General features: G+C 45.6%; 1 protein-coding gene across 1 annotated transcript in view; it reads left to right on the forward strand.

Moving 5' to 3' along the window:
• Positions 1–119: 119 nt before the first annotated feature.
• CABLES1 (Cdk5 and Abl enzyme substrate 1) overlaps positions 120–20,972 on the forward strand; it is a 139,740-nt gene continuing 118,887 nt past the window's right edge. The window contains exon 1 of the mRNA XM_006835117.1: positions 120–919. Within this exon, the coding sequence (XP_006835180.1) occupies positions 120–919 (800 nt within the window). The remainder of the gene's footprint in view (positions 920–20,972) is intronic.

The following is a 20,972-nucleotide window of genomic DNA, read 5'->3' on the forward strand; positions in this document are numbered from 1 at the left end:
CACGCCGCCCGCGCTCCGCGCCCTGCTCAGCCCGGGTCGCCGCCGCTCGCGCCCGCCGCTTAGCACTCGGGCGCCTCTCGCTTTGGGGCACCGCCGAAATATCGCCGCAGACGGACACAATGGCGGCGACTGCAGCCACCCCCGGCACGGCCGCCTGCAGTAGCAGTAGCGGCAGCACTGGCACCGACGCCGCGGACAGCAGCGGCAGTGGATTGCAGCAGCTGCCGCCGGCGCCGCAGCCCCAGCCCGCGGTCACCGCGCCGGCCCAGCTGCCACCACTCGAGCCCCCCAGGAAGTCGCGCATGGACCCTCGGCGGCGCCAGGCTGCCCTCTCCTTCCTCACCAACATTTCTCTAGACGGCAGGCCGCCGCTGCAGGACGAGGAGTGGGGCAGCGGCGAGGAGAGCAGCGCGGTGAAGGCGGGTGGCGGCAGCGCCTGCGGCGCGAGGACCCGCCTCGGCATGCTAGTCGCTGCCGATCGCGGTGGCTGCACTGCGCTTGCGGCGGCGCTGACAGCAGGATCCGGCCCCTGTGTCCCGCAGCACTCGCCTTTGCCGCCCTTGCCCTCGTGGGGCCACCCGACCGTGCCCGGCCCCGCAGCTGCCCGGGGGTTCGCCAGCCCTCTGGGCGCGGGTCGGGCGTCAGGTGAGCAGCCTCAGCTGCACGACGGGCAGGGGGGCGCCGAGCTGGAGGAGTTAGAAGAGGATGATGCCTTTACGAGCGTGCAGGTGCCTGCGGCCGCCTTCTTAGTTTCCGGGACCCCCGGGACCGGGAGTGGCAGTCGGGGGCGCCTCAACTCGTTCACTCAGGGAATCCTGCCCATCGCCTTCTCCAGACCGACCTCGCAGAACTACTGCGCGCTAGAGCAGCCGGGTCAGGGGGCCAGCACCAGCGCCTTCGAGCAGTTGCAGAGGTCCCGGTGAGTATCCAGGACGGGACGCGCGCCCAACCTCCCGTCGGCTTCTTTTGCTGTAGGACGCCGGTTGCTCCTAATTCCCCGCGCCCTGCAGGATTCCTGGTTTCTGTCCGTCGTTCCAAACCACGAGGATACGCAAAAGAGGGGGAATCCTCGGGGAATGTGTGATCACACGTGTGTGCAAATCCCACACCGCAGAACTGGAGCGCCAAGCTCCTGCAGTGGGGGTCGGGACCGGGAAGTGCGGGAGCCCAGGTAAACAGCACCCAAACTTTTCATCTCTTTTGAGGGGATGGCGAACCTCCTGGAACCCGGGGCAGACCCGGAGACGCACCGTCCCCATGGCGTGCGACTCTTTGCGGGCGTAAGTGCGGGCAGAGTTGACTTGTGGAGCCCCTTCCGCGGGTCCGGCCCTCAGCTGTAAGTGCGCGTGAGTCTAAACTTGTGTCATAGGCGCTTCCCGAACCCTTCCCGAGTTCTTGCTTCAGCGCTCAAGAGTTCTTGGGGCCCAGTACGAATTGGCGTTTTACTTTTCCTTTCTGAAGAAGTAGCCCACCTTACGTTCTTATGAACCAGGCCCTGGGGGGAAGGGGACAGGGAGGGAGAAAAATGCATCTTCTGGAGTTAGTTAAAAGCTTGTGGTTGCTAGTTTAGCTTCCTTGCGGGAATTATGATTTTAACCAAATCATGAAATGTTGGACATTTGGTTAGTTTTCGTGAACTAACTAGAGCCTGTCACTGTTTCTGCAAGACTTTGGGGGCTAGGTTTGTGTACAGCAGTTGGGAGGAGGTATAGGCAGGCCCTTTACTTGGGAGTATCTCCCCTTGTTAATACAGCCACCAAAGAAGTAAGTTATTGCTTGGGCTCCACCTGGGCTCCATTTTTTAACCTCTTGGGACCATTCCAAAATTTTGCGTTCATCAGACGGAAAGGAGGAGGAGTATTTTCTGTTAAACCTTCCTCAGCGCAGGTTTCCGCCTAAGTTAGAAAGTGGAGTACTGGAAAACCTGAACTTCCTGCCCCAAGAGATAAGTGGGGAATAAGCAAAGATCTTCCAGAAGTTTCTTCTTGATCTGATTTCTTCCCCAATGAATGAAATCCTGGTGTCCGTGATATCGCTGCCTGAGTGCGCACAGGCTAAGGGCCCGGTGTGGATTTGGGGAGGTGTCGGTTAACTGTACCAGTGAATTATCCATCATGCTGGACATAGGTGGCAGTCCGCTCTGGCATTTCTTTAGTGCACGTTTCTCCTCAGTAGCCTCGTCCTTAGTGGGTATGTGGACCTGAGGGAATCCCTTTCTGCCTGAGCAGGTGGGGCACACTCAGTTTCTGGGCAGCTCAGTTATTCTCTTCTTTATAGGTTGGCTGATAATGGCTCTAGTTTGAGCCTATGCCCAGTTAGTCAAGAGGGTCATGACAGGGATTGTAATAACCATACATGTTATTCTAAGTCAATGTGTAAGGCTGGCCTGTGTCTGGTGATGGACAGATGTGCTTCCCTGCTAAAAGCAGCTGGAGATCAGATTACCTCACACTGTCTGCTCTAAGGAACCCAATTCAGGGGATAGTAGGAATTTTACGTGTCATTATTTCTGGTCCAAAGAATGTCCAGAATGTAGTTTCTGGTCCTATAAATCCAAACCTTTTAGATTTGTACTGACCCCCCTTGCTCCCCACTTGCACACATTGTTTGAGTTAGCCAGTATTAATTAGATGCTTCTTTACCGGACAGTCACATTAATCTTACTACTTCTGAATAATCCGTATTGTACAGGTTGATAGGGTTTATTATTATTATCATTACAGCAGTCAACAGAAATGATGACAGTTTAATGTAGAGGGTGGGCGTGGGGTAACGCGGGGATTTTAAAAAGGCCTTTAGAATGAACTGGGAGTCCTGATGTGATGTAATAGGACAAGTATTCAACCACAAGGCCAGTTTGAACCACAAGGTTGGCAGTTCAGACTCATCAGTTTTTCCTTGGAAGGATCGCTATGGGTCAGAACTGACTCAAGGACACTTAACAACAACATATAATAGAATGAGCTTGGCTTTGGGAGAAGCTACGTTCAGATTTGTAGAGGCAATGACTATCCTAGGATGCTGTTTTTTACACTGTGCAAAGTCCAAGAACTTTGTCAAAAGTGTTCTCTTTTCATAATCACTAAAAAGTCCTGGTGTGGTGCTGTAGGATCAGCACTGGACTGCTGACCACAAGCTTGGTGGTGGTGGTTATATGCCATGGAGTTGGTTCTGACTCATAGTGACCCTGTACAGGGTTTCTGAGGCTGTAAATCTTGACTGGAGCAGAAAGCCTCATCTTTCTCCCATGGAACAGCTGGTAGTTTCGAACTGCTGACCTTGTGGTTCGCAGTCCAATTCGTAACCACTACACTACCAGAGCTCCTTATAAGCTTGGTGGGTCAAAATCCACCAGCCGCTCCTTGGAAACCCTATACAAGGTTGCTATAAGTCAGAATTGACTTGAAGGCATTTATCAACAACAAAAGAGTACTCTCATTTGCCTAGTTCAGGTGTGTTGTGCAGTGCAGACTCATTTGAACCAGGCCCATGCCAGTTTAGCCTTCTTGGTGTGCCTTCCTTCAAGATAACCTTGTGTAGCTCCATAGGTTCCTTAATAGGTGTGCATCTGGGAAGTTGTGTTTAAATCAAAATATGGAGTCCTGGTGTGGCGCCGTGGGCTAATGCATCAGAGTGCAAAGTCGTTTGAACTGCAAGGTCAGTGGTTCAAGCTCACCAGCTGTTCCTTTGAAACCCTATACAGGGTCATTGTGAGTCGGAATTGACTCGACAGCACTTCACAACAACATCATCCTTTCCTGGGATTAACCTGAAAGATCAAACCTGTTGCTGTTGAGTTCATTCCAACTCACAGTGACCCTGTAGGACAGACCAGAACCAACCCATAGTGTTTCCAAGGCTGTAACCTTTATGGAAGCAGACTGCCGGATCTTTCTCCTGTGGAGCAGTGGGTCAGTTTGAACCACACACCAGCATCTGAGTGCTTAACCAGTGTGCCACCAGGGCTTCTTTTCTTGGGATTCGTTTCTTGCTATTGAAGAAATTTCTTAGTACTTTACTGCTCAAAGATGTGGTCTTAGTCATTAGCTTCACCTGGAGCTCCTTAAAATGCACACTCTCATGCAGCCCTACTCTTGATATGTTGAGTCCCAGTGTGCAATTTTACTAGATTTCTCCCTCCCCTCTTTGTGATTTGTATACAAGTTAAAGATAGAAAAACATTGCTTTAGTGAATTTGCATTTAGCTCTTTTTTTTTTTTATGAATTTGTGATCCCATAGATCAGATTTGTGATGGGTATGTAGAATCCCTGGGTGGCACAAACAGTTTGCACTTGACTACTTACCAAAATCTGCTGCACAAGACCTCTTTAAAGTGTTCAAGAGCAAAGATGTCAATTTGAGGACTAAGGTGCGCCTGATCCAAGCCATGGTATTTTCTATAACCACATATGCATGTGAAAGTTGGACAATGAATAAGGAAGACCAGGGAAGAATTGATGCATTTGAGTTATGATGTTGGAAGAAAGTATTAAAAGTATCATGGGCTGCCAGAAGAACAAACAACTCTAGTGACGTACAGCCAGAATGTTCCTTAGAAAGCAGGATGACAAGACTTCGTCTCTTATACTTCAGATATGGTATCAGGAGGAAGTCCTGGGGTGGTACTGTAGGAGAAAGCACTGAACTACAAGATTTGTTTGAACCCCAAGATTGGTGATTCATACTCACCAGCTGCTCTTCGGAAACCCTGTACAGGGTCGCTATGAGTTCAAATCAACTCCGCAGCACTTAACAACAACATTATCAGGAGAAGACCAGTCCCTGGAGAAGGACATCTTGCTTGGTAAAGTAGAGGGTCAGCAAAAAAGAGGAAGACCCCCAATGAGATGAATTAGCAGTGGCAGCAGCAACGAATTCAAGTTATAGCAACTGTGAGGATGACGTAAGACCAAGGCAGTGCTTTGTTCTATGTGTGTAAGGTTGTCACTATGAGTCCGAACCACCTCAATGACACCTGACAACAATAACAACTAACAAAAAGGGGAGTGTGGTGGTTCTATATCATAAGCACTGGACTGTGAACCACAAGGTCAACAGTTTGAGGCCACCAGTTGCTCTGTGGGAAAAAGGCTTTCTGCGTCCTTAACGATGTACAGCCTCAGAAACTCTATGAGTCGAAATCAATTCGATGGCACTTAACAACAACAACAACTAACCAAAAGGTTGGCAATTCATACCCACCCAGAGGTATCTTGAAATAAAAGCCTGGAAACTTGCTTCCACAAAGATTATAGTCAAGAAAACCCTATGGAGCAATTCTACTGTGTCACTTGGAGTCTCTGTGAGTTGGAATTGACTATGAGAGCGAGTTTGGTTTGGTTTGATGGGTATGTACAGATGACAGTTTCCGGATCTGCCCTCTTGAAGCCCTTCTTTTCTGTTACTCTCCTCTGGACATTTGTGAAACCTATCATAGTTACTGTTTGGACTTAAGACTTTGAAGTACCACAAGGCGGAGCATTTCTGCCTCCAGGCTTTGGCACCGAGTAGAGCGATTGGTCGGTTGAATGATTGGCACCATGTCAGTGCACTGGAGTGCATACTTGACATCTATCTCATTTAATCCTCAGTCTGCATGTGGTGCTGTATGATAAGCACTGGACTGCTAACCACAAGATCAGTGGTTCACACCAACCAGTCGTTCCTCAGAAACTCTACATATAGGGTCATTATGAGTTGGAACTAACTCAGCGGCACTTAACGTGTGTGTCAGAGTAGAACTATGTTTTCAATGGTTGAGTTTTCTAAAGTAAGTTGTCCACATGTTCTCTCTGAGGCACCTCTGATTGGATTCAAATCTTTTGATTAGCAGCTGAGTGTGCTAACTGTTCACACCACCAGCAACTCTGGTTGCCTACCAATCTCATTCTATTGGAGTGTCTGGGGAGCCCAGGAATGTGGACCTGGTGGCCCTCCCAGTGTTGTGGGCAGCCTCCGACACCAGGAAACAAATTCACTGTGGTTTGTACTTAGACCAAGGTGAGGTGTTGAGATGGAAAGCCAAAAAGATGTCTTCTAGTTTGATGATTGCTGTGTTTCTCTGCGTGGGCAAGAAGCTCTGCTTCGGGGAGGTGTTAATAGGTGGAACGGAGTGTAAATTTATAAGGTGTGTGTTAAGGCTTCCTTTCACTTTAACATTTTCATCTCAGGCAGCAGCTGGCAGCAGCTCTGGATTACTATGCTTCCTAAGTGGTGAAGTGACAGGCAGCTGCCAAGAGGCCCACAGTCAAGCCAGGCGGACTCAGTGTAAGGATGTGTGTTCTCTCAGGAATGGGTTGGCATGCACAGAGCCCCCAGACATTATTTCGAAATGCCATGAGACTTTTGCCTCTTAGAGCACCCTACTTGGTGTTGTGTCTCGAATAGGTAGGCCTTCAGAGAAGGAAGTTTGTGGCGTGTAGAACCCTGAATTGGAAGTGAGAAGTTTTGGGCTCAAGTCCTGGTGCCTCTGCTGACATCTGTATGTTCCTGGACAAGAGACTCAGTTTTTGGATCTGGGTTCTCTGAGAGCTTTGAACTGCATTTCAGATGATAGTGACAACTGAGCTTCCAAATACTGAGGACAGCTATGTGCTCAGCAAGTGGCAAATGGCTCAGGTCTGGACTTGTAATGTTTACATGTACGTGGAATCAGCTGGGATCCTAAGTCATGTTTAGTAAGTCTGGGTGGTGGTGCCGTAGTATAAACACTGGACTACTAACTGCAAGATGGGCATTTCAAGCCCCGCAGCCACCTTTGGAGAAAGATGAGGCTTTCTGCTCCTGTAATAATTTAGTCTCAGGAACCCTATATAGGGTCACTGTGAGTTAGAATTGAGTCAGTAGCAGTGGGTTTGGGTTTTTGGAGGATGGTATGAGAGTCTACATTCTCACAAGCTCCCAGGGAGGCAAAGAACACACTTAGAATAGAGAGGCTTTGTAGGATAAGTCGTGGAAACTCGGGTACAGATCTTAAGTAACCAGCTCAAGGTCACTCAGCCTATAAGCTATGTAGGCTCAACTGCCCCTTCCTCTGCATTGCCCACTGAGTAAAAATTGGCTTTTGCTGTGGGAACCATATCATTACTAAAAAAAGGAACACAGTGGATGGACCAGTCCGTGAGCAACTATAGTAAAGGAGGGAACTCTGATCGGGGTTCTTTCCTAACTTTGTCACCACCTTGTTTTGTGAGGTCAGGCAGGTCACACTCTGTATGTTCTAGCTGTACCCACCTGACCCTTCTAGATTTGAGAAGTCATAAAGGAAGTATGGAGTTTTGATGTGGTGCTGTGGGTTTATGCGCTGGACTGCAAAGTCGGTTTGCATTGCAAGGTCGGTGGTTTAAGCTCACCAGCCACTCCTTGAGAGCTCTATACAGGGTTACTTTGGGTTGAAACCGACTCAATGGCACTTAACAACAATAACAAAGGTAGTACGATGGCTTTATAGGATAAGCGGTAGACTGCGAACCACGAGGTTGGTGGCTCAATTCCACCAGCAGCTTCTAAGGAGAAAGATGAGACTTTCCATTCCCTCAAAGATGTACCACCTCAGAAACCCTGTGCAGGGTCGCTAAGTCAGAACCGATTCAACCACACTTAACACCAACATGGGTTTTCTGGCAATGCTACAGTTCGCCTGTACTACTTGCGTTGCACAATTCGACATTGAAAATAAAGCTGTCTAGATTATTGGGTTTTTAGAGTCCTGGTGCGGTGCTGTAGGATAAACACTGGACTGCTAACCATATAGTTGGCAGTTCAAACCCACCAGACACTCCTTAGAAACCCTATCCAGGGTGGCTCTGTGAGTCCGAACTGACTCAGCAGCATTTAACACCACCAGCAGCGTAAGGACTTTGATCTCCTCAGCAGTGAGTAGATCCATGCTATAAGTGTTTTCACAGTAACAAATTGTAGAAGCCCAAGCTAGAGTCCCTGGCCACCACAGGCCCTGGTAAGGCATCGGTCCAGCCTTCCCCAGGGGTGGAGACCAGTGGCCCTTGCCCAAGGTTCTGCCACCACCATCTTCCTTACAGTCACCAAGTCTGTTGAGTGCAAGCTCAAAAGGGGAAATGAGTCAAAAGTGCTCATTGCTGGAAAATATCCAGTGGGGGCAGCAAGTTCAAGTGTGACCTTTTGCTCTCCAGGAAGGATGGGGAAGCCAGTGCGTGGCTCTGCGATGTGCTGTCAGAGGCAGCTTCGCCTGCTAGATCTTTTCCCTCATCACCAGGAGAGTTAGCAGATGCAAGGGGCTCACGGCCAGAAGACCTTTAGGGCAGAGTGGGAAGGAACGGTGGGGGGGACCCAGTGACAGGACATAATGTGGGATAAGGAATGTCACCTGGTATTTGGGAGTACCAGCTTCCAGGCCTGGCCCTTGCCATGACGAGTCATCTGGACAGGTCACTTAAATTAACCCTCTCCCCAGGCCTCAGTTTATTTATGGAATTAAAGGGTCAAGACAGGTAAGTGCTGCCCTCTCTTCCAGGTATAGTATTCTGAGCATCTTCTGAAGGCGCCTGGGGCACGTTTAAGTGGGGAAATTGGATCAACTCACCCTCTGGAGGTGGATGTGGAAGAGGGCTGAGCTTCTGTGTAGTTCTTTTTGACAGAATGTGGATGAAAGAATGAAGGGTTGCCCCAGTGTAGGGGAGAACTTGAAAATCACCTCAGCCCTATTCTCCCTGGCAGCCAAGGTGTCACAGATGAGCTGGCAGTGTGGGAGGCCATCCAAGCTGGGAGCCCCCCAACACCACCGTCATTTCAGAAGTTACCGCTGTTTCTAAAGAATCGTAGAGTTTCCAAAGTACTTTTGATTTCAGCTCTCTAAAAACACAGAGAAGGAGACCTAGCAGTGAGTTAAGCATTGGCCTGTTAACCACAGGGTCTGGGGTTCAAACCCACCAGCTGCTCTGGTGGAAGGAAGACGAAACTGTTTGCTCCCGTCAAGATTTACAGTTTCAGAAACCGTAAGGAGCAGTTCTGTCCTGTCCGGTCTCTATGAGTTGGAATGGACTCAATGACAGTGGCTGGGAACAACACAAAGGAGTAGGAATTCAAGCCACAGAGCTGGTATGAAGTGCTGTGTTGTTTGTCAGGTATGATGCCTTGTATCATATATTCACTCAACAAACATCGAACATAATAAATATCACTTATGAGGCACCCTATGTCAGACACGGAAGATATGGATATAAATAAAGCAGGGCCTCTGTCTGTTACATAGGGAGACTTACATAAAAGGCAGTGAGTTACAGAGTGGGTGAGTGTGTTGTATTGGCGTTTTCTGATCCCCCGCCAGGGCAAGGGCACATCATACCACCCCCTATGTGGTCTGGAACAGTGCCATAGACGTAGTAAATTTTATTTAACAAACGCTTATGCCCACTCTGTGCCAGGCATTACACTTAGCACTTTATGGGGCATTGAGTGAGTTCCTGTAACAAATCGGAGACTAGTAAGAGGTCGTGGTGGTTTGGTGGTAGAGTTCTCACCTTCCATGTGGGAGCCCGGTACACACCGTGCACTGTGCCCACCCCTGTCAGTGGAAGCTTGTGTGCCGCTATGATGTTGAACTGGCTGCGGTCAAGCTTCCAGACTAAATCTGACTTGGAATGAAGGCCTGGTGATATACTTGTGAAAATTCATCAGCCAGTGAGAACTCTAGGATCACAACCATCTGGTCCACAACCAGTGATGGGATGGCACAGGTCCTAGCAGCCTTTTGTTCCGTTGTTATCAGGAACTGACTCCATGGCTGCAAACAACAAGATTGGCAGGTACTCCGACCATTATCTTATCTCTCAAGGGTTAATTAGCTTGTCTACAGTTACTTGACTCAGAAGGACCTGAGTTTGAACCTGGACAGCATGTCTCTTCCCACTCCTTGCTGTGCTGTGGTTGAAGAGTTGGGCTCATAAATGCTTGTGAAATTGGCCTCAGCAGAATGGACAAAAGTTGGTTTTAGTAACCTCTAAGGCTCTGGTAGCGTAGTGGTTACGAATCGGGCTGCAAACCTCAGGGACAGCAGTTTGAAACTACCGGCTGTTCCATGGGAGAAAGATGAGGCTTTCTGCTCCAGTAAAGATTTTCAGCCTCGGAAACCCTGTACAGGGTCGCTATGAGTCGGAACCTACTCCACAGCACATAACAACAACAACAACAACAACAAGGCCACTGCTAACTGTGATTTCCTTACTTTGGTTCCTACCCTGTGTGTATGAGGGCCCCAGTATAGACCAGGCTGTCAGGTATTCCTGTGCTGTGTAATAAAAGTCCTGATCAGTGCTTGCCTGTGCGTCCTCTTCTTACCTACCTCTAAATTCCTGTCAGTTTACTACCTTTCTTACTCATCTCGAACATTCTGAGACTTGTGATGTTTAGAGCATGAGGAAATGGGAACATGAACCTGGCATCCCAAAGAATTGGATATGTAGCCCTGCGTTTGCCTCTTACTTTGTAACTAGATTCTCATCCAGGAAGTGGGACTAACGATGATGCCTACTTCCTGGACATGCTTTCTTTGTAGACAGCTCTCCAAGACCAGCCTAGGGATCAGCAAACTATGGCCATGGACCAAATCTGACCCATTGGCTGCTTTTATCAATAAAACTTTATTGGAACACAGCCACTCCCACTCGTAACATGTTGTCTTTGGCTGTGTTCTGGCAGCTGTGAGTCATTGCAGTGGAGACCACATGGCCCACAAAGCCCATATGATTGACTCTCTGGATCTTTATAGAAAAAGTAGGAGGACCTGTGCCCTTGCCTAGTACTCTGCCCAGGTGCTATGCATGAGTGCCTTTGGTCCTGCCTGCCTGTCTTTGTTGTACATGTCTTGGTCTCTGCCCTGGATGATGCACTGATCTTCTGAGAGGTTCCTTGCTCCTGTCTGGTCCCTTGCTAACCTTTCCCCTACCAGAGGGAATTTTGAGAATCCCTACATCGATCCTGTCTGTCTTCAGTCCTTTGTATTTCAGGCCATTGCAGGACCATCCTTGCAACATCCCCTCCCTTCATATTCCCTGTCTTCACCATCACAACCAGACAACGTGACTTGAAGGTGTATGTCCCTGTCTCAGGTAAAGTGAGGCATATTGTGAAGGCGCACCCCCGTGCCATCCTGCTTCTTTTCCCAGAGAGGGGAGGTGATGTTTGGACGGTTGAGTCTCTGTATTTTAGGAGCATTTTTCTGCTTAATTTTCACAGTAATTCTGTGAAACAGGAATTATATTCATTTTAGAACTCAAGAGACCTAGCGTCTTGGTGAGGTTAAGAAACTTGCTTAAAGCTACATTGCTGGAAGCCAGAGGTAGAATTAAGATCCTGGTCTCTCTGGGTTGTGAGCTGGGTTTGTGCTAGACCCAGCGGTGTGCTGTAGCCAGGGATAATTGATTGTTAAATTGCCAGGCATCTGTGAGCTGGTTGGTTACCTGAAGTGACAATGATGGTCATATAAGTAGGCTTCAAAAAGTTCGTGGAAAAATGGAATGAAAAGATAACAGAATTTTCCACAAATCTTTTGAAGCCCCCTCTTTTTTTCCAGAGAGCTGCTTTTTGAGCACACCACTGAATACACCACATTTTCCCCTTGAGGGCTGGGCAACAAGTCACTGCCAGAAGAAGAATCTTCTAAATAAGAATCTGACATGAATTTCCCGGAAAGTCACCGCCATCACTTTCCACCTCAGAAAATGTCCGACCCCCTCAAACTTCAGGCTGCGTGCAATTTAAAAACCAAACCTGGCACAGACACTATGGGGCTCAAGCAGACTGTTTAGCATTATGTGCAGGAATCATAAAATCATTAGCTAGTACTCTTCTGTAAGCTCTGTAAGGTTGTATTTTTACTTTTGTTTGGTTTTTAAAAGCCTCCAAGAACATATAATCAATCAGGGTTTCCTGGTTTTTTGCCCTTCTTTGTTTGTGTTAGCAGTTTGGATAATTGCATACCAGTTTATATTTAACAAGGTTATCATTAATGTGGTTTGAGGTTTATTGCTGCACTTTTAGACACAGACAAAAGCTTATAAGGCAGAGCATGCAAATGCTAGCAGTTTAGCACTTACAGTATTGTCGTGAGGTATGTGTTCATAAAAGGTCTCTGTCTTATCTCTGATTTACAGGCCAGAATATACTCAAATATAATATACAAATACAGACTATTTAACAAGACACTACAGCATCAATGGGCTCAAGCGTGGCAACAATAGTGAGGTTAGCCCAGGATCAGGCAGTGTTTCGTTCTGCTGTGCATAAGTTCGCTATGAGTCGGTACTGACTCAATGGCACCTAACAACAACGACAACCTGTTTACTAGGAGCTCTGGTAGCGTAATGGTTATGAATTAGGCTGTGAACCTTCAGGTTAGCAGTTCGAAACTACCAGCTGTTCCGCGGGAGAAAGATGAGACTTTCTGCTCCCATAAAGATTTACAGCCTTAGAAACCCTATACAGAGTCACTATGAGTCAGAACCGACTCCATGGCACATAACCACCAACAACAACTGTTTACTAAGTGCTTTCATGTAATTTTATCAAGGCATAAAATTACAAAAGGCTCTTTAATAGATCAGAAAGTCTAAACCAGAAAGCGAATTGCTCAACGTCATTTACTATGTTTGGAACAGAGCTGGCATTTTGAAATCTACTGTCATAGATTTACTTGTGTCCCCCCAGGATATATGTCAACTTGTCTAGACCTGGTTTTCAGTGATTTGGCAGTTCCATAATGCCATGATGTAATCATTTCTCATGGTGTAATCTGATGTAATTATCTTCCTCCATCTGTGCCATATTGTAAATCCTGACCTCTGTGTTAATTGGCAGGATTAAGTTACGTTAATGAAGATTAAGTTATTAGTTGATTACTAAAGCAGGATCTGGCTGGGATTTAACAACCTTACCCTACCACTCATCTGTCAGTTTGTCGTACTGTGGTGGCTTGTAAGTTGCTGTGATTCTGGAAGCTATGTCATGGGTAGTTTAAATGCCAGCAGGGTCAACCATGGTGAACAAGTTTTAGATGAGCTTCCAGATGAAGACAGACTAGGAAGAAGAAGAGACAGACTAGTTCTTAATATTTAGTCAATGAAAACCGTATGAATAGTAGTGGAACACTGTCAGCACCAGAATATTGAATATTGAAACATGATGAATAGCACCAGAATATTGTCAGATATAGTGTCGGAAGAGGAATGCCTCGGGTTGGAAGGTACTCAACATGCTACTGGGAAAGAGGTGCCTCCTCAAAATAGAGTTGACAGTGACGACTCGAATGAAGTAAAACCTTCAGGACCTTCATTTGCTAATGGGGCACAAATTAAAATGAAGAGAAATAGCTGTAAGCATCCATTCATAATTGCAACATGGAATGTACAGACTGTGAATCTAGGAAAATTGGAACTTGTCAAATGAAAAGGAATGTATAAACATTGATATCCTAGGCATTAGTGAGCTAAAATAGATTGCATTAGCCATTTTGAATCTGATAATCACATGGTTTACTGTGCTAGGAAACACAAACTGAAGAGGAATGGTGTTGCATTCATTATCTGAAAGAAGATATCGAGATCTGTCTTGAGTTCAGCGCTGTCTGTGATAGGATAATATCCATACGCCTACAAGGAAGACCAGTAAATACCACTATTATTCAAATTTACGCACCAACCACGAAAGCCAGTGATGATGAAATTGAAGAATTCTACCAACTTTTCAGTCTGAAATTGATCAAACATGCAATCAAGGTGTATTAATAATTATTGGTGATTGGAATGCAAAGGTTGGAAACAAACAAAAAAAGGATCAGTAGTTGGAAAATATGGCTTTGATGATAGAAATGATGCTGGAGATCACATGATAGAATTTTGCAAGACCAATGACTTCTTCATGGCAAATACCATTTTAAAAACAGCATAAAAGATGATTTCGCAAGATGGAATACACGGAAATCAAATTGACTACATCTGTGGGAAAAAACTCCGTTATCAGTCAAAACAAGGCCAGGGGCAGACTGTTGAACAAACCATCAGTTGCTTATATGTAAGTTCAGGCTGAAGCTGAAGAAAATTAAAACAAGTGCATGAGAGCCAAAATATGACCTTAACCATATCCTACTGAATTTAGAGATTATCAGAATAATAGATTTGAAGGATTAGACACTAAAGACCAAACACCAAAAGAGTTGTGGGATGACATCAAGAACATCATACAAGAAGAAAGCAAAAGATCATTAAGAAGACAAGAGAGATGGAAAAAACCAAAATGGATGTCAGAAGACACTCTGAAACTTGCTTTCCAGCATAGAGATGCTAAAGCAAATGGGAGAAATGAAGAGGTAAAAGACCTAAACAGAAAATGTCAAAGAGCAGCTTGAGAAGACAAAGTCATATATTATAACAAATTGTGCAGAGGTCTGGAATTTAAAAACCAAAAAGGAAGAACATGCTCAGCCATTTCTTAAGCTGAGGGGACTGAAGAAAACATTCAATCCTTAGCTTGTAATATTGAAGGGTTCTATAGGCAAAATGGAGTCCTGGTGTGGCGCTGGGGTTTAATGTGCCAGACTGCAAAGCCATTTGAACTGTGAGGTTGGCGGTTCAAGCTCACCAGCTTCTCATCGGAAACCCTGTACAGGGTCGCTATGGGTCGGAATTGATTCGACAGCACTTAACAACCACAACAACATGGGCAAAATATTGAATGATGAAGAAAGCATCAAAAGAAGATGGGAGGAATACACAGAGTCACTGTACCAAAAAGAAATGGTTGATGTTCAGCCACATATCAAGAAGTAGCATATAACCATGAGCTAATGATACTGAAGGAAGAAGTCCAAGGCGCATTGAAAACACTGGCAAAGAACAAGGTTCTGGGAATTGATGGAATACAAATTAAAATCTTTCAGCAAAATGCTAAAATACTGGAAGCACTCACTCTTCTATACCAAAAAATTTGGAAGAAGCTACCTGGCCAACTAACTGGAAGAGATCTATCTATATTTGTGCCCATTTCAAAGAGAAGTGACCCAGTGGAATGCGGAAATCATCCAACAATATCATTAACATCTCATTCAAGTAAAATTTTGTTAAAGATAATGCAAAGTCAACTACAAACATATATTGACAGAGAACTGCCTAAGGTTCAAGCTAGATTCAGACAAGGCCGTGGAACAAGGGATATCATTACTGACGTCAGATGGATCTTGGCTGAAAGCAGAGAAAACCAGAAAGATGTTTACCTGTGCTTTATTGACTCTGCAAAGGTTTTCGTTTGTGTGGATCATGACAAACTATGGACAACATTGTGGAGAGTGAGTATTCAGGAACTCTTTATTGTTCTCATGAGGAACCTGTACATGGACCAAGAGGCAGTTGCTTGAACAAAAAAAGGGAACACCGAATGGTTTTTAATTAGGAAAGGTGTGTGCCAGGGTTGTATTCTTTCACCATACTTATCCAATCTGTATGCTGGACAAATAATCCAACAAGCTGGGTTATATGAAGAAAAATGTGGAATCAGGATTGGAGGAAGACTCATTAACAAGCTGCAACATGCAGATGACACAACCTTGCTTGTTGAAAGTAAAGAGGACTTAAAATACTGATGAAGATTAAAGACCTCAGCTTTCGGTATGGGTTGCACCTCAATGTAAAGAAAACAAAAATGCTCAACACTGGACCAATAAATAACATCCATATAAATGGAGAAAAGATTGAAGTTGTCAAAGACTTCATTTTGCTTGGATCAATCATCAACACTCATGGAAGCAGCAGTCAAGAACTTAGACAACATATTGCATTAGGTAAATGTGTTGCACAAGACCTCTTTATAGTGTTCAAGAACAAGGATGTGCCTGACCCAAGCCATGGTATTTTCATTAACCTCATATGCATGTGAAAGTTGGACAGTGAATAAGGAAGACCATAGAAGAATTGATGCATTTGAGTTATGGTGTTGGAGGAGAATATTGAAAGTACCGTAGACTGCCAAAAGAACAAACAAATATGTATTGTAAGAAGTACATCCAGAATGCTCCTTGGAGGCCAGGATGGCCAGACTTCATTTCTCAGACCTGGGAACGTATTGTCAGGAGGAACTTGGTGGAGTCCCTGGAGAGGGATATCATAGTTGGTAAAGTGGAGGGTGGGAGAAAGGGAGGAAGACCCCCAATACGATGGGTTGGCACAATGGCCGCAGCAGTGGGCTCAAATGTAGTAATAATTGTGAGGCTGGTACTGGACTGGTCAGTCTTTCATTATGCTGTGCATAGGGTCGCTATGAGTCAATATCAACTCCATGACACCTAACAGTAACAACAACACCCTTACTCAGGTCACTGCCCTGAACCAATGTAGGAGGAGTTTCTTTAGAGTATGGCCTGTATCACCATTTATCTTACAAGAGATAAAAGGAGAGTGAAGCAAGCAGAGATGGACTTCAGTACCACCAAGAAAGAATGGTCCGGAGTGTAGTGTGTCATTTGAACTTGAGGTCCCTGGGTTGAGAGCCTCCTGTACCCAGGGAAGACTGATGCCAAGACACATGGAAGTCTCTAAGGAACACTAGACCCACAGATGGGGAAAGGAGACAAGGGTTTCCTTCAGTGCAACAGAGAAAGCCCTCCCCTAGGACCTGCGCTGTGAATTCGGACTTCTAGGCTCCTAAACTGTGGGAGAATAAGTTTGTTTGCTAAAGCTAATCCACTTGTATTTCTTGTATAGCAGCACTAGATAACTAAGACACCAGCATTTTCTAATTGTATGTTGGATTTTAGAAATAAACCCAAACCCTACCTTAGTTGTATCATTCAAGAAAAATAGACAGCTAATCTGCTGTTGAAAACACGACAAGTATTTCTCTTTTTTGCTCTGAACAGTGCTGTGAAATTTTATTCTTCCTGCCACCCCAAATTTTCTACTTTGTATATTTGTAACTTTAAATGAACAAACATGTTAAGGCCACTTCTATTTCACACCTATGGACTGAAGTCAATCAAGTTCAGTAATTTAAGTACAAAGAAATATTGTGCTCTAGTTTTGGCCAGCCAGCTACTTCTCGTCTAGTGGGGATGCTGATTTTCACATGATAACCTCTGGTGTAGGCTGACAGAGCACTGATTTGGGACCCTTGTCCTGGAAAATTTTCTCAATAATGATGGCTGTCTCCAAATAACAGTTTAGCTTCAGTGCTTGTTACACCAAATGGGCCCTTCCACCTTTCCCGCTCTCCATATTTAAGAGTGGAAAGACGGGCTGTCTTTGATTCAGACAGCTCTGTCACTTGGATGACTTGCTCAACCATTTTGAATACCAGTTTCCACACTGTATGTGGAATGGGGATGGATATATAGTCCTTACTTTGGGGGAGTGTTGCAAATGTTAAAATAAGAATGCAGCACTAAGAACTTAGCAGATGTTGGACCCTTAGGGGTGGATCGTTAACACGGTCGCTGTGAATTCTGTCCACAATGGTTCTGTGCCCCATACTGTCCTGCAGAGAAGTCTGACAAAGCCCTGCTGAAATCAACAGCAGCAGGGCTGTTTGCTTGGTGGAGCCTAATGCTCTGCTACAATTGGACAGATAACTTGTCATACTGTTCTAATTTCATAAATGACAGTAAACTCACAGTAGTAAAAGAGATCAGTACTCCTCTATTAGGTGCTGTACTTTGCCCCAGTGTAGACCGTAGGCTTGACAATTTCCATCCGAAGTTAAGGACTGGGAACAGGGGAGCCGGGAACGGTGAGTGTGTATGTTCGTCACTGTACCTTTAGCACGGCAGCACCATTAGGTTATGAGTGACCACAGTCTTGCCCTCATACAGGAAGACCCTGCCCCATCAGGGCACACATCCAAGGAGAATTCTGGAAGACACATTATGGCTCATTAACTATGTGGGCCCCCATGCCCTCGTGGGTCACAGTCTTTACAACACCTTGTTTTTGTTCTTGTAGCAATAGATCCAGCTGGGTCTCTGTCCTATCTGTACCAGTTCCTCCCCTCCCTGATCGCTGAGAATGGACAGAAACCCAATTCGGGATCTAAATGGGCTGGGAGCCGGGTATGTGGATGGCTGAGATACCATGGACTTTTTGGGGAAAATGTCTAAATTCGATATTTGATCATTCTGGTTTTGTTCATTTCACCTGTAAACTTGTTAGAAATGAAAATTCTCGGGCCTCATCCCAGACCTATTAAGTCAAAAATCCTGGAGGTGGGATTCCCAGCCCTCCAGTGGAGTAATGCAGGCTCACACTTGGGAGCAAGACAGAGCCTCCTCTGTCTTGAGCTGTATTATATCTTCTGAAAGCTGTAAAGGGTGAGCAGCATTCAATGAAGTGTTTGTGTTGTGCATCATAGCATTTATCCTAACTCAGGTCAAAGGAATAGTCCAGCTCAGGTCGGAAGTTGTCCACACGTAACCATTTTTTGGTCGAATTACTTACTAGCTTCCCTTTTCTTCTACACCCACCCTAGACCCCTCCCCCCATACAGTAGTCACTCTGGTACTTTGAACTCCTGGTTTGGGGTCACTGGGTGGTACAAGCAGTTCCCCTACCCGATTGGTTAGCAGTCAGAAAGATTGGCAGTTCAAGTCCACTCAGCTGCCGCAGAAGAAAACCCTGTCAGTCTACTTCTGAAAAGTCACCCTTTGGAGTTCTATTCTGACACACGTGGAGACACCGTAAGTCGGAGTGGACTCCATGGTAACTGGCAGTCTTGTTCCTGCCCCTCTGTAGGGCATATGTGTTCCCTCATCTGTGCCCCAAACAGTGTACACCTCCTTCTGTTGTAAAGTCTCAGCACATTGTATTATAGCTTTTCAAGTTTTCAAACTGACGTGTTGAGAGCCTTCTGCTTATGCGAGTTCTGGGTCCTGGGGAGAAACAGAGAGGAGCTCCCTGTTCATGTGGGCTGTTGTGTCTAGTTCGGAGACATGCAAATGAATCCTGAAGGAATCAGCAGAGACTTTCTGAGAAAGAGGAGAAAAAAATTAACCACCTAATGTGGGACCCGTGATTCAGGCATTGGTAACTGGGTGTTCCAAGGGCTCTGGGACTGGAAGGAGCTTGCTATGATTATGGAAGGAAAAGACGGCCAGGGTAGCTGTTGCTTAGAGATTCCGGAAGGAAAGAGGCCTGAGGCTGGAGCCATGGCCAGGGGCACACAATGCAAAGTCTGTGAAGTCAGCTGATGAGCTCTTGCCTTGTCATAACTGCAGCTGGAAGCCAGTGAAGAGTTTTGAGAAGCACTATGCATTGGCTGCTGTGTGGTGAATGGGTTGACGAAGGAAAGGTGTGAGAGGATGTTTGGTAGACTGTTCCCCCCATTAAGAGTGGTCTGGCCTTCTAGTGGGGGTGGAGAGGTACTGATGTACTGATGCTACAGGGTGGTGATAGAATTGATAGAATTTGTTGATGACTTGCCATCATGGAAAGAGACAACAAAAGGAAGACTGTGGCCCATGAGTATTACAAAGGGGGAAAGACTGTGATGGATTTGACCCATGTAGTTAGGATGGTGAGTTAGGGAAAACTTCATCCTGGAATGACTATGAAACTAGGGTTTGGAGGACAAATAGGTGTTGGGTAGTTACAAAAGGAGCAACATGTCCAAAATCCTTGTAGTGGGAAGGAGCATGGAGTCCTGGTGAAACCAGCAGCAGGTCAGCTGCAGTAAGGGCCACACAGAGGATTTTGGCGGAAGCCATCATGGGATTTTAGCCAGGTGGAATCATGGGGAGACCTGTGTTGGGAAGTGATTATTCTGATTCAGAGTACAGGCCAGCTTCTACCAGGGCCAGCAGCAGAGGTGAGGAGGCCAGTTCTATAGTGGTCCAGGCAGGAGATGGTGGGGTCTAGGACTCCAACGGTGGGGGAAGTGGGTGGGTGTGAACAAGATTTAGGAATCAGGAAATGGATGTGGGATGATTGCATTTGGATGGGGAGAGCGCAGGTTTCTGCGTGTGGACTGATTAGATGGTAACCAACAACCAGTTTCCATTTGTTTGACTCCATTTGTCAGAGTATTACTGTGCTCCATAGCGTTTTCAAGGGTTCGTTTTTCCAAAGTAGATTGCCAGCCCTGTTTTTTTCAAGGCACCGCTGGGTGGACTTGAACCGCCAACATTTATGTTAGCATCTCAGTTTGTTAACTGCTTGCATTATCCAGGGGCTTCTGATTAATGGTGGTTGTTAGTGCCATCCGATTGGTTCTGACTCATAGCAACTCTGGATAGGGTTTCCGAGGAGCAGTTGGTGGGTTTGCATTGGACTGCGAACTACAAGGTTGGCAATTCACACTCATCAGCTGCTTCTTGGAAACCCTAAACAGGGTCTCTATGAGTTGGAACCCACTTGACAACACTTAACAGCAACACCTAGAAGAAAGAAATGTAGACCCAATGATAACCCTATTTCTTTTCATTGTCTGTTTTTCTTTTGTTTTTCGAATCTTGTGCCTTTACTCCAAAAAGTTCAAGGAGATGTATCAGTAGGGTTATCAATAACTTTCAGATTGAACATAGGCCTGTAAACATTTTTCTTTTTCTCCTAAAGTGCAGAATAATGTTATCTTTAGAGACCATCCCAAGTGATAATTTCCTTTCTAACTTACTTAACAACTAATATTTCATTTTAAGGTAAATGCTGAACACATCAATTAAAAATATATATATTCCAAATCAGATTTCTGTAATTTATGTTTAAAGACATATAATTTCTTTTCTTTTTTTTTGAGAAATTTTCTTATTGTAAAAGATATGAATATATAACAAAATTTGCCATTTTTAACCATTTTAAAGCATACTGTGGAGTACTGTTGTGGCCCTGTGGGTTAATATTCTGGACTGCAAGGTCGGTTTGAATTCCAAGACCGGTGGTTCAAGCTCAGCAGACACTCCTCAGAAACCCTATACAGGGTTACTTTGGGTCAGAACCGACTCGACAGCACTTAACAACAAGTATAC

Source organism: Chrysochloris asiatica, unplaced genomic scaffold (assembly GCF_000296735.1).
Source record: "Chrysochloris asiatica unplaced genomic scaffold, ChrAsi1.0 scaffold00015, whole genome shotgun sequence".
Taxonomy (NCBI): Eukaryota; Metazoa; Chordata; class Mammalia; order Afrosoricida; family Chrysochloridae; genus Chrysochloris; species Chrysochloris asiatica.